This window comes from Lissotriton vulgaris, chromosome 10 (genome assembly GCF_964263255.1).
Source record: "Lissotriton vulgaris chromosome 10, aLisVul1.2, whole genome shotgun sequence".
Taxonomy (NCBI): Eukaryota; Metazoa; Chordata; class Amphibia; order Caudata; family Salamandridae; genus Lissotriton; species Lissotriton vulgaris.
The window spans coordinates 319,853,003-319,867,418 of record NC_141698.1 but is presented as its reverse complement, the minus strand read 5'-3'; the positions used below and the strand labels follow the sequence as shown (position 1 = coordinate 319,867,418).

General features: G+C 44.0%; 1 protein-coding gene across 1 annotated transcript in view; it reads right to left on the bottom strand.

Moving 5' to 3' along the window:
• The window catches only part of CCDC13 (coiled-coil domain containing 13), a 498,753-nt gene that overhangs the window by 111,359 nt on the left and 372,978 nt on the right, over positions 1-14,416 (bottom strand). Inside the window, exon 12 of the mRNA XM_086941089.1 lies at positions 7,758-7,841. Within this exon, the coding sequence (XP_086797215.1) occupies positions 7,758-7,841 (84 nt within the window). The remainder of the gene's footprint in view (positions 1-7,757; positions 7,842-14,416) is intronic.

Here is a 14,416-nt window from a genome sequence, read left to right as displayed (position 1 = left end):
CCCTAATGTTTCTTTCTGCAGCACTAATCATACTTTCTATGGCAAAATAAACCACCTCATTTTATTACTTTTTAAATTAAATGTTTTAAGAGTTACCACTTTATTCCAATCAAGATGGCTTCAGGTGTGCTATACTTTTGTCATAAGTCATAAGGCTGTTAGCACTCTAGTTGTTCTTTAGAACACTCTGGGAAGCTGCAGCATACCACAAAGGAATCAACTGACAGTCTCTGCCCTTGTTGGATGTACATGTTTTACTGAGAATGTCAGACTTCATTCTCACATGACTGAGAAAGATAATGTGAATTTACAGAAAATATGCTCTCAGTTTAGCTTATAGATAACCTTCCAAACCTCTGTGGGAAAAGCATGAGAAAACAGTTTTCTCTCAAACATGATTCATGATATCCCAGCAGAAGGCTTTTTCACATGGTAAAATCACCTTAGAACACACCACAATTCCTAAAATGAGTATGGTACCATCAACAAATGATTTATAATGTAACTAAAGTCTTAAAACCTTCTATTAACTGCAATGCTTTTTAATGAGGTGCTATCGAGTATATTGGCCCCAAGATGGCTGCCAACAATTCTTGGATGAAATGCTGAAAGCCAATCAGATCTTACGATGGGATGGGCTGTTAGGCTCCACCCAGATATATATGTATTTTTTTCCTTTAATATCTAAAGAACTACTTAACAGATTTACACCATTTAACCAAAAGGCACGAGTGTGAACCAAGGACTACCTCTTTGCCAAATTTGGTGTAATTCCGTTCAGCAGTCGGGCTGTAGCTGCAATTAAAGGTTCCTTTTTTCTCGGCCCACGCTTGACGAATCACCCCCAAACTTTCAGGATAGGAGCGTACTGGAGCGCCCCAAGAGTTTTGAAAATTTCGCGAAGATTCGTCAACTGGCGCCAAAGTTATTGCAAATAGAATGTTGCGTATTTCCTATGGAAAATAGGTCCTTACTATAACTACCTAATGGCAGCCGCGAGTGATTTATGAGATTATGCTGGAATGTATAACCTTACCATTACAAGATGGCCGATGCAGACTGTTGAATCACTGTCCGCTTTCTGTTTCAATGCACCTCATGTCACATGGTTTTACACTGTTTGTTTATGTGCACTGTTTGAATGAACTTTATTTACCCTTGAGCAAGGCGTTTATCGCTGAAACGCGTAGGGTGTTTTGTCCTGGCCCTTATGCTTTGAATAAACGACATCTCCAACTGGAATTTATGGTGGTGTGATTTATGCTGGAAGGAGTGCATTCGCGCAGTTTCGCGCTTGGTGAAAAGTGTGTGTATATATATATATATATATGTATATGTATGTATATATATATATATATATATATATATATATATATATATATATATATATCTCTTCAAGGTACACAGATGTGAATTTAAGCACAGTAAATCTTTACTTACCTACTTGCAATGTAACCTTTTGATATTTTGCCCCTCAATCATTTTGCCACGATATTCTGTCCACGCTATAGTTTTGGTTCCAATATTCCGTTAGTGATCCTTGTGCTGTGAATAGGGGTGTGTCTGTGCGCATGTGAATGGTAAGGGTATATTTGCACACTTGTGAATGCATGGAGGTGTCAATGTGCATGTAGATGGGTGAGTGTATGTGTGTGTGATAAATATCCTTCCCACAGGTGTACTTCCGATTTCTGTCCTCTGCCTCGATCAGCTCCCAGGACCAGATTGATACATGTTTTTTTGTATTGCTGTGAGTCCTGTATCTGGTCATCATATTCTCAGCTTTCGCCTATGCTCCACTTTTGTGTCCATCACAATGCTAATTGAAAGGAATTAAACCTCAACAGTGATCTATTAGTGATGACAGTTAGTTCTTCCCAAGAGATTAAATCCGGCCCCTGTCATAACTCCCCCAATATGGTTAATGGACACATTGATGTGCGCCAATTCTTTCAGCAGTGTATAAACCCGGAAGGTCCGGAGCAAGACGACGACCCTGTAAAAGGGTTGTATGTGGCTCTCGAGGGGATGACAAAAGTCTGCACAAAAGGAAGAGGGGGCTGTCCAGACCGGCCTCCAGGATTCCCCGTGGAGTGACCCGGCAGAGATTGAGACGGCTCCCGTCGCACTCCATGGACGCAGGCAGAAGGCCCGGGCAGAGAATCTCCCAGACGGGAAGGGGAAGGGCGCGGGCTTATAGCCCCAGCCACCTCGTACTGCAGTGTCAGTCGTCGACCTTCGCAGGGGCTCTGGCATACAAGGATCCGATCAGCCGAGTGAGCAAGCAGGGGCTGCGGTAGGAGGGAGCGGACAGAGCAGAAAACTAACTGGTAAGCCGCATGTGGGCCCAGACGAGGTGGGGGAGCAGGGGGAGCCTCCAGAAGGCGAGACATTGCACTAACAGCCAAAAGGGCATAAGGAGGGCTTCAGGGAAACAGTGCTACAGGGAGAGAAAACTCACGGAACTGTGCCAGAAGTATGTATCTAAGTCTATCCGGGTATAGGAGAATTGGCAGGATACGGGGTCCTCGGGGGTCCGGAGCTCTTACAGGAGGTAGTAAACCAACTAGTGACTCAATTTAGCCAAGAAGACCTAGAAAACAAGGGGAAAACCTGGGAAGAGGGAAATAAGGCACAAATAAAATCCTGAATGACCTCCCAGGGGGAACTCAGCTGTAACTTATAGCGCAAGGTTTAAGGGGACAGGCAAGAGAACCTCCGGGGCCCGTAAGGGCTCATAGATTACCAGGGGAGAGGGATGTTGACTTAGAAGCAAATGATTTTTATTCTCTATCGGACACCACCTGGTCAGATCTGGGATCAGACACTGGGTTTAATGCAGAATCAAGTGAGGAGGACAGCGCATCTGGCATTGGTATTAGTGGTAGGCAAACTATTTCAACCACACGAAAGACACTCCCCGGAGCACCTAGAGTTGAGAACCCAAGATCAAACGATTTAAGGTGGAGTTATTCTCTCGGAGACCAATTGGTAGGAAACAGTAAGCATCCTACCAGCGAAGAAGAATCCACTTCAGAGCCTCCCATATTGGAATCAATTCTGCAGTTTGTCGTTGCACACCGTGAGGAAGCCCGAAAGGAGAGTAAACGTGCACAAATTGTCACTCGGAAACTTCAGGGGGCTGTTAGGAAAATCGGAAGAACCTGTAATAACATCAGCGTTCAGATGACAGAGGTGGAATCATGAACTGCTTCACTGGAGGTGGATATAGCAGGTTCAAAGGGGAAAGTGGAGGCACATAAGGCACAACTTATTGATATCCAATGGAAGCTAGAAGAAAGTGAAAACCGCCAAAGAAGGGTCAGACGCACAACTATTTATGGTTCAGCTGCTTCAGAAATCCTTCCCAGAATTGGAAGGATGGAACTGGCCCCAGGAAATACAAAGGGCACATCGAGTGCCATTTAACATAGGTCAGCCAGCTCGCCCAGATGCTAAACCACGGCTAATTTCAGGTTATTTTGGGAACTATTTATTAAGGCAAAGTGTGTTCGAGAAGGCCAGACCAGATGCACAACGTACAGCAGATGGGTATTCCTTCTTCACCAGGCCAGATTTCTGCCATATTACAGTGGAACGAGTACCCAGTTCCAGGAGAAGGGTGCACAAGACTTCCAGCCAGCGTGGCAGTCGCATTCTAATTGCCATGGCTGGACCGCCACACCTCTGATCATCGGTCCCGTGTACCGTTACGTTGTCCGCCCGCCATCATAATAAACCCCTTAGTCTGAGGATGTCTTCATCTAGCGGTTTCCAGCGAGATGCTGCTTGCACATTGTATTTAACAACAAGGGGTGGTGATGGACAGAGTTTCTGAATTAAGCAGAATACTCTCACCCAGTCAAGAGATCAGGGCTAGATCCAACACCGTTTTTTAGCTCACTGCACCATCCCAGCTCAGAACCTGGCTATATGCAAATTAGTCTGTTCCTGTCCCAGTGCATGATGGGAACAGGGCAAACCAAACTACCATGCCAATTCTTACACTGGGAAGGAAACAAGCTTCCGGGGACCGGTTTCTGGCATTTCAGCCGTCGTCGGCCCGGCTTGCTTGAATCCTGATGGTGCAATGAGCAAGGGACTCACATCTGAGTATATTCTTCCCGCTTAGGGTGGACAAAATATTTAACAACAAGGGGTGGTGATGGACAGAGTTTCTGAATTAAGCAGAATACTCTCACCCAGTCAAGAGATCAGGGCTAGATCCAACACCGTTTTTTAGCTCACTGCACCATCCCAGCTCAGAACCTGGCTATATGCAAATTAGTCTGTTCCTGTCCCAGTGCATGATGGGAACAGGGCAAACCAAACTACCAAGCCAATTCTTACACTGGGAAGGAAACAAGCTTCCGGGGACCGGTTTCTGGCATTTCAGCCGTCGTCGCCCGGCTTGCTTGAATCCTGATGGTGCAATGAGCAAGGGACTCACATCTGAGTATACCCTTCCACGCTTAGGGTGGACAAAATATTTAACAACAAGGGGTGGTGATGGACAGAGTTTCTGAATTAAGCAGAATACTCTCACCCAGTCAAGAGATCAGGGCTAGATCCAACACCGTTTTTTAGCTCACTGCACCATCCCAGCTCAGAACCTGGCTATATGCAAATTAGTCTGTTCCTGTCCCAGTGCATGATGGGAACAGGGCAAACCAAACTACCAAGCCAATTCTTACACTGGGAAGGAAACAAGCTTCCGGGGACCGGTTTCTGGCATTTCAGCCGTCGTCGGCCCGGCTTGCTTGAATCCTGATGGTGAAGAATTGGCTTGGTAGTTTAGTCTGCCCTGTTCCCATGATGCACTGGGCCAGGGACAGACTGATTTGCATATAGCCAGGTTCTGAGCTGGGATGGTGCAGTGAGATAAATAACGGTGATGGATCAAGCCCTGATCTTTTGACTGGGTAAGAGTGGTCTGCTTAATTCAGACACTCTGTTCATCACCACCCCCTTTTCTGAATCGTTTTTGGCCACTATAGGTGTGGCAGGGTATACTCAGACATGAGTCCCTTTCTCACTGCACCATCAGGATTCAAGCAAGCCGGGCAGAAGACGGCTGAAATGCCAGAAACCGGTCCCCGGTAGCTTGTCTCCTTTCTGGTGAAGAATTGGCTTGGTAGTTTAGTCTGCCCTGTTCCCATGATGCACTGGGCCAGGGACAGACTGATTTGCATATAGCCAGGTTCTGAGCTGGGATGGTGCAGTGAGATAAATAACGGTGATGGATCAAGCCCTGATCTTTTGACTGGGTAAGAGTGGTCTGCTTAATTCAGACACTCTGTTCATCACCACCCCCTTTTCTGAATTGTTTTTGGCCACTATAGGTGTGGCAGGGTATACTCAGACATGAGTCCCTTTCTCACTGCACCATCAGGATTAAAGCAAGCCGGGCCGAAGACGGCTGAAATGCCAGAAACCGGTCCCCGGTAGCTTGTCTCCTTTCTGGTGAAGAATTGGCTTGGTAGTTTAGTCTGCCCTGTTCCCATGATGCACTGGGCCAGGGACAGACTGATTTGCATATAGCCAGGTTCTGAGCTGGGATGGTGCAGGGAGATAAATAACAGTGATGGATCAAGCCCTGATCTTTTGACTGGGTAAGAGTGGTCTGCTTAATTCAGACACTCTGTTCATCACCACCCCCTTTTCTGAATCGCTTGCACATTGTGGTGTGGAGCCTAGCAAACATTTCCCAAGCCTATGAAAGTACATAGGTTAGGAGGGCCCCCTGGATCAGGAGGAAAGTTTCATTCAGTGATGGGCTTCTGGTAGCAATTCAGAGCTCAACTAAGTGCAGGAGACACTTTTAATGCTGGTCTGTTGAGGGTTGAAATCATCCTTTCCTGGACTGTCCAGTAACCGGTATTAAGTACAGCCTGGCCTTTAAAAAACTTCCAAATAGGGTACAAGCAGCCTGAAGAAGAGCAGCCCAGGGGACATGCAGTGGCACTCAAGATCAATTCAGATGAGTTTTGGATATGAAGTATTCAATCATACTTTGATTGTCTTTCATGATAGTTCCAAAATCCAAAACCTGTTTTCTTTCAGGAGGTTCTATTTCTAAGATTCCAGCTAACTATCAGTCTTGTCGGAGAGGTATTTACATATTAAGCCTCCCCCAATATGGCTGCCATCATCGAGTAAGCAGAAACTTTTCTTTATTTCTATGTCTTGGCCTACGGTAATACTCTGCTTGAATCATGTGGTGCAGATGGCTTTGGCCTTCAATTCTGATCTACTTCCCGGTCCTTGAATTCTACCACTGTGGTGTGTCCTCTTGCCGCACTTGCCTCCTCCTTTAATGCGGAGCGCTCCCATAGCTCATTACTATCCTGCAACATCTTCTCCCATATATCACTGCATCCTATTTCCTGCCATACTCGCCAGGCTCAGGTGGTGGGGTGTGTCTGTCATCTTTTACTGAAGTTCTGGCTCACTCGTTTTCGGCCCGCCTTCTCCTTCTTAGGTGAGCTTGTTGAAGTTGCTGTATTACCTCCAGTGGGCTCTTTGGACAGAGACAGTATAGCACAAACCCTCAATCCAGTCAGAGCGTGCCAGAAAACATACAAAAGGGTCTTTGGTGCCGGGGAGCGCCAGGGAGTTCTAGCACTCATTTCTTTTTTATCTAAATAGATACCTGCGGTAGTCAATGATGTTGTGGACAATACCTTATCCTATCATTTGAATTTATTTCTGATAGTATAAAATGGCAGAAAACTGGCAGCAACATGTCAGCAGCATTACTAAAATAAGATTCTTGGAATCCACATAGTTCAGAATTTATTTTCAGTCGCATATTGAGCCGCTCTTTCTCTTGCTTTGGGAAATTCAGGAACTGTAACTCCATTTATTCCCAGATGTAAGAAAATGCCAATAATTTGAGTCTTAGTACATTTTTTCAATAACTTAAAACTATTTTCCACACAGTTTAGAACAGGCAGTTGGGGTTCTGCCAAATTTGAAAGTCAGCATTTTAAGGCTATATTAGGGAACATGAACAGTGTGATGTGATCCCATTTTAAGTTCCCCCTTTCTGCCTTTTTGCCAGTAAAATGTGCATTCACATAGTTGTTTGAGCCACAATGCTCCCTGCCTCATCTGAATATTAACACTTCCATTAAAGCTGTCCTTGTTCTGCTATGTTGTCCCTGATTTCCTTTGTTTTAGACCTGCAAAGTCAGAATGGTATCCAATCACCTTCACCTTTGACTGATTACACCTACATCGCTTTACTGTTGCTCCCTCTTATTATGCTATTCACAACATCAGAAGAAGCAGGGTTCTGGCGGTGTGGTAAATGTACACAGGAAGAATCTTAAAGACATGGGGAGACTTAGGAAAGCAAAAGAAAAAAAATAAACCACTGATATGCGTGTGTATTGCTTCAGACATGGTTTGGCTGTTGTGCAACATGTTGCTTCCAATGCAGCTTACAAGCGAAAATGAAACCTTAAGCAAACATCAATACAAAGACATTCTATGAACTAAATAATATATTCACACAAAGGAGCAATGTGTTTAATATACTTATCAGGAAATTATTCATAATGAAACGCCACTGAATATTTTCAATTTGTGTCGTCTTTATCAAATATTACAATAAAATTCCACCTCAAGGAATTCGTAAAAATATAAAAGTGAATCTGAAGTTACATGTAAAATGCTTGGAAATAACAAAAGGCTGACCAGTTATATAAAACGTACAGAAAATGTGTAGGAGACTGTATCAGCGTAATACATACCTACTTGATGAGATGCCATTATGTCCATAAGAAGGCTGCCTGGTTGCAGGTTCCACAAGCAGGTGCCCTAGTTTAGAGACAGTGCTGTGAGGGGACAAATGTTTGCCAGGGCTCATTTATCACATTTAGTCGAAGAAAAGAAAATGTAAACGTGTTAATAAATCTCTTACAATGCCATCAGAACACCTGCTACCAGTTCAAGCAAAGTGAACAAAACAGTCCGAATTCAGACACTGCCCTATGGTCACAGTCCTTAATGTTTATTCATTTCCTACTTTGCGATTTCTCTTTCTAACATTTATTGAGCCCAAAGGAACACTTTCTGTGACGCACAATTTTCAAAACAAAGTTAAAAAACTAAGCACAGTGATTACAATTACTGGAGCTGTAGCATTTAGGTCCTCGAATAATAGGTATAGGGAATCGGTCAGACTGAGGTCGAATTAATAGGGGAGAGTGTAGGTGCGCACAATAAATCAACTTCTTTTATGCTGAAATAGATTCTGTCCACGAAGGGCACATTCAAGGTCTATGTTGTAACATGTTAGTAGAACTTGGTGGATGAAAAGCAACGATGAACTGTAGGAATGTCAGAAGCAATTCTAGTTGAATAGCAAGGGCTTTCTTTGTCAAGGCAAAGACCCCTTTCCGTGTTTTATTCTCGTTTGTGTACCTACTCAAAATAGCTAAAACTATAGCACAAACTGTGGAGGAATGTGTGGTAGGGGTGTTTTCCCAAAGGCTACCAGATTTGTTAATTCTTGGACAACATAGGTGAGAAGCCAAACTTGCTATACGTAAATATTCTCAGTGCCCTGGCTGACAATCTTTGTGTTAGAAAAGATACATTCACCACTATGTATCTCCTTCACTGTATTGCCAATAAGTCTAATTCAAAAAGAGGTGTTAAGTATGCAAGCAGTCCAGGCCACATGCCCACACATGATTTGAGGAAGGCATGGCGTGAGACTTGCTTGGCATTCATTTGCATCAGATGCTCTGGAAAGCATGAAGGTTTACGTTTTGTGGGTTGGACGTTAAATGTGGCTATGCAAAAAATGTAATAATTAGTTTAGAAATCAGTAAATACACATATTTGATACATACACTAAAATGAAACTGTTCATATTACTTAAAACAAATAGCATGGTATTAATGGTTTGGGGCAAAGAGGGGCCATGGCATCGAAAGTTGAAAGATGTTTCCTGCTGAAAGGAGGATTGAGTCCCAGTAGGTACTTCTTAGATTGTACTTAGTGACATGGCAGTGAAATACTGATTTTGGGATGGTGGAGAAACTAGTTATTCAGAGTTTAAAGAGGGCTATGCTACTAAATGGCAGGTCGAGGACTTAAAGTTAGGCTTTAGGTCTGAGGACTTCAGCCATGCTTGCCTGAGCACAGAAAGACCAGTGTTCGAGGTCTGGAAGTGGCATCAGTGAGATACTGGGCTATCGGTATCTTCTGCTACCATGCTTCCTTCTCCATGCAGATAATAACCTTCTGATCACAGTCAGAACATAGGGCTGAACTCATACCAGAGGTATCACTTTGCCTCCTGAAAATGAGACTGAGGGCCTAGTACTGTTTTTTGGCTCAGGATATCTTGTCTACAAGCCCATGAGGAAGAATGGCAATTTACCTTTCATAGATACTGCAATCAGCACCAAAACCTAAGCAGGGGAGGTGCCTGAAAAGGAGGTGGAAGTGTAATTGGACAACAGGTATTTATTGTCCAGAGTGCCCAAGCACATGGTATAGTTTTCGGGTACGTGTAGCAAAATAGCAAGCCGTTTTATATTTACAAATAGGATGCGCAAGTCCAACATTGAAATACACCAATTTTCTAGAGGGAGAATAGGCATATTAATGGGCATAGCCTCAATAGCTTGAGATATGCACTGTATTGAATACCTCCTATTGCTCACTGCCTCTGGCACTAAGGTTCAATTCTTGGTCAACTAAGGGCAGCGTCTTGCATTTAGTTGACGTCAGAAAGGGCCAGTTGGAGCCTCGTCTCGGCCTGCTGGTCCTGCTAGGGTGTCAGGAAGATGAGCTGGTAAAGGCTGCAGAGAAATTGCTGGCAAGTCCTAAAGAGGAAATGGGGTTAATGCCAGCAGGACTGGTAGCCACGTAAGAGTTACTGGAGGAGGGCTGCTTGTGGCTGCAGTAGTAATATCAGTACCACTCTAGCCTGGGGTGAGGATGGTTGCAAAGTAGCATTCAGCTTGGCTTTCAAGGCATCATGAAAGGAGTCATAAACCAGTAGACATGACAGCATGTTGGTGAACTCTACACAATGATCAGAATCGACATACGCATTCTGCTCCAAGTCAAAGCCAAACTGTCCCTCATCAAAAAGCTTGATGTGTCCACCATACTGCAAATCTTTCTAAATAGGGGACCAGTCAATGTCTAACCCAGAACCACAGACTAGAGCATAGACTCTGGTGCAGTGCCAGCAATATCAAAATCTGGTGAGAAATGAGACAGAAGCCACATCTGTTCCCTTTGCTGATGCAGAATGGAGGCTGTAACTTAGCAAGATTGAATCCAGCCACAAAGTGGAAAAGGTAGATCTGATTAGGGCCCATACGTACCAAAAACAACTATTTACAGTTTCTTGTGCCTTCGTGGTGGAGGGTACTAAAGCTCAAAATTAGGATGTGCTAGCCCTGTTTGCCCCTACTTGAGAAGAGACCCTTCTCTCACAATCTAATGATTTTCAATTTAGGCGTCTGCTGCACCAGGCAGTAGTTAAACATAACCACGGCGGGAGGAAGAAGTAATTTCAAGTGGGATATCAGAAAGGAACTGTGATCGAGAACACCCAACACAAAAAGGAAAAGTTCATCATCATCATCAACTTTATTCGGGTTTTACAAGAAACAAATAAAAATTAAACAGACTCCTTTAAAAAACTCCATCAAATAATTTAACACAAACAGTACATAATACAAAGTGAAAAAACAGACACTTTTGACAAATCCATAATATAAGCAGTTTCATATAGCCCCAGTGTCCGAAATGTATCTATAAAAATTAATTGCATCTGGACCCAAGTTAATTGCAGCACTTATAAAGCTAAGAATGTGTAGTACGGTGAGTTACTCGAGAGAAACTGTAGAAAGCTAAAAGCAGGTCTAACCTGCCTTAAACTTGCTTTCTTGAGATTAGGAATAATAAAAGACTTTCTGGGAACCTCGTAAAAACGACAAGACAATCAAAAAGTGCATCATGTCCTGTGAGAATTTCCGTCGCAACCACAGGGTAAGAGGCACTGCCCTCTGTATGCACCACGGTGATGGCCAAAAGATAAAGAGACAGGTCCAAAAAACGATCATGGTTACGTTTAAACCATAAAAGATAGAGCTCAGTTGATGACACCGTCTTCAGCAAGGAATACCTATGAACGCTGGGCTTCCTCACCTCCACTTCTGCCCTGGCCCACATACGCATTTCGAAGAAGTTCTCCTTCGTCCAGTAAATATCCCTTCCACTGATTCCCTCTGAGTTATCAAAAAGATCAGCCCTTCACATGTTGGTAAAACTTTCTCTAACATACTTTAACCAGCAAAAACTGTTAGAGTGGTCAAGGGAGAGACAACCCCTTAGGATTTCCTTACTTTGGTGAGTTCCCTTCTTCATCCACAGTGATAAAGGGCGAAAAACCAACACATCTGAGAGGAAAGCCATTCCAAATTCTTCATGGGCTGTAAACGATGGAATACACTGCAGTAAGCAGAGAATCCATCTCAGAAAAGTGTTTTAAACAGATTGCAATACACCATGCTCGATATAGCCCCAAATCTCACTCCCATAGGTGACCTTCTAGATAAATTTAGCTTTATAAATCTGTAAAAGTGCTGCGATCGGTCTAATTCCTAGTCTGGAAGCAAAGTTAGGAACAGCAGCAATACCCCTAAGAAAATCCCCTTTCTAACAGCTTGTCAAGGGGTGTCAATTCATGGCTACATCAAAGACCACCCCATAGGTATGAAAAAACGTGGGTCTTAAGGACCGGAGTAGCCCCCACCAAAAATGTGTAGGGCTCAGCTAGACTTTGGCCCACCTGCATGATTTACTGTTATTGACCAAGAAATCCAAGTCCTCCATAAAATGTACAAAGGAGTTCAGTAGGCAGTGTAACCCCCTCGCTGTCCTCACCATGAGGACAGCATCATCAGCGTACAGGAGGATCGGCAAAATTCGCTTGCCCACCTGGAGGTAGTCAGTATTTAATTTCAAAAGGACCTGCTCCAGATTATTATTATACCCATTAAAAAGAAAAGGGGCAAAGATACACCCTTGATGGACCCCTCCCTGTATAAGAAACTCGGGGTTACTTTAAGATCTTTAGAATAGTGTACTACAGCTCTGGTGTCCCTATGGAGATCCCTCAAAAACAAAACAATGTCTTTATAAATGCCAATAGAAAGCATCATCTGCCAAAGCTTGGACCTGTTAACACGATCAACCGCGGAAGACAGATCCATAAAAGCTAAGTAGATGGTGCCAGTGCAGGTGACGGTGTACTTATTCAAGACCATGTATAAATTTATACTCCGGTCCACTGTTGAGCAGATGGGGCGAAAACCATATTGGACTTCCGCCAGAATGTTGCTGTCATCTACCCAGCTAGCAAGCCTGTCAAGGATCAGCCGGCCAACCATCTTTACAACAGAATCCAAAAGGGAGATGGGCCTATAGCAGTGAGTTCTATCCCAAAATAAGAGACAATGGTAGATAATTCCCAAGTATCTGGGCGGCCAATTATGACCGCAGCATTAATTGTTTAGGTCAGTGCGGGTACCCAAATGTCCAAGTTAGAAATATAGATGTCTGGGGGGGATCCCATCAGGTCCTGTGGGCTTATTTTTAGATACACCCATTATACCTGATCTTACTTCTTGTGCACTAAATATGATCTCAGATTTACCCTCACCGATATTCTTGACTTCCCCCGAGAGGGGTGAAGGCTGGAACATACCCTCAAAGTGACTTCTCCAATCATCCTCGGTAATATGGGCATCAAGTATGTTGGCACTATCTTCTGCTAAAAATGGGCTATTAATGATGCTCCAGAACTTAGAGGTGTTGCGCACAATGCTGCCCTCTAACAGATCTGACCAGGCATGCTCTTTCTTATGCTTTGCCAGAGTGGCCTTATATTGTCTGCTATACCTCTTGACAGTCAGGGAATCTCTTGGTGTGGTACTCAAAACCTCCTTCAGTCTCATGGAGGCACAGGAGCATTCAGAGTCAAATCATCTCAGACCTATATAAGGATGCCTACCCAGGGCTCCAATAGGTTGGCTATAGCCCCTGATATGCTTCCAAAAGCCTCCAAAATGTCTGTCGGTTATGCCGCCCTGTCTGAGCAAGTGGGTAGCTCCTTAGAACACTGAGTGAACAGGGACTCATCGAACTGGTCTGGTAGAATCTGTACCCACTTCAGTCTCCTCTGCTCATTCACAGCTGTCAGAGCCCCCCTTGCTCGACGATTGGCAAATTTTTCTACCCGGGCCATCCAGTCGAAACGCACACCAGGTTGTGGTCACTGTACACACTCTCCTTTATGGTAAAATCTAAAATATTTAAAAAAATGTGTAGAAAAAATAATAAAGTCAATGAAAGACTCACACCTCTCCCAGTGGAAGTGGAGGCAACATCCTTTTTGCCCGGGGGCAACTTGTTCAGAGCAGACAAGAAATCAAACTCATTCAAAATATTGTTAAGTATAGAGCCCTGCTAGTTATGCTACATATGCAGACCGGCTTGATGTGCACACCTCATGTCTTTAACCCCCCCAGACTTAGGGTCCCCACGTATATGGACATTAAAGTCCCCTGCAATAAGACCATTAGAGCAGATCTGCTTGCTCTGCTTCATGTTTCTCAGACAAAAGCCCAACCACGTAATGGTGCATATTTACAATGAGCAGGCTACCACATTATTCAAATTTAAAAGCAATACATTGTTTGCCCTCCTAGATAACAACAGCACATATACGGTGGGGAAGTCTTGGGGCAACATGACAGAGCTGACTTGGACAGCTAAAAAAACCAATCTGACTAAACCCCCCTTAGCTCTTCCTGCAGTAGTGGGAGTGGCTGGCACAAAGAACGTTTTGTAACCTTTCAGATAATAACTGTTTACGGTGGCCCATGCCTCCTGAAGGCAGATTACTCAAACATTCTTAAAAAACGGCATCTAGTCTGGATCATCAAACTTGCTTACCAGCCCTGTAATGTTCCAGGAAACAAAGTTACACCCTTTGAATTCTGAATAACCCAGATGCCCCCCGGAGTACTGTGTGGAAAGGGCAAATGGTTCGGGAGGAACTGGACTCAGTCAATCATAACAATCTAATGAGCTCAGGGTCACAAACCTATAACATGTAGCTATACCTGGAATTCCCTTGTGCTGACTTCCCTGACCCAAGTCCGAAGGCCCCCCTGTAAGCTACTATATGGGACAAGTCGATGGATCTGGGGCCTATAAAAGTAACCCAGTGGGAGAGCCACAATGGTTGTATTAGGACCCTAGGTTTAAGTTGGGAGACCATGCTAAGGATGGCATTCACCACAAAGGGGCTGTTGAAGTTAATGATAACACAATCCCCATCCCAGTTTTTCTTGACTCTGCCCAACCCTGATGT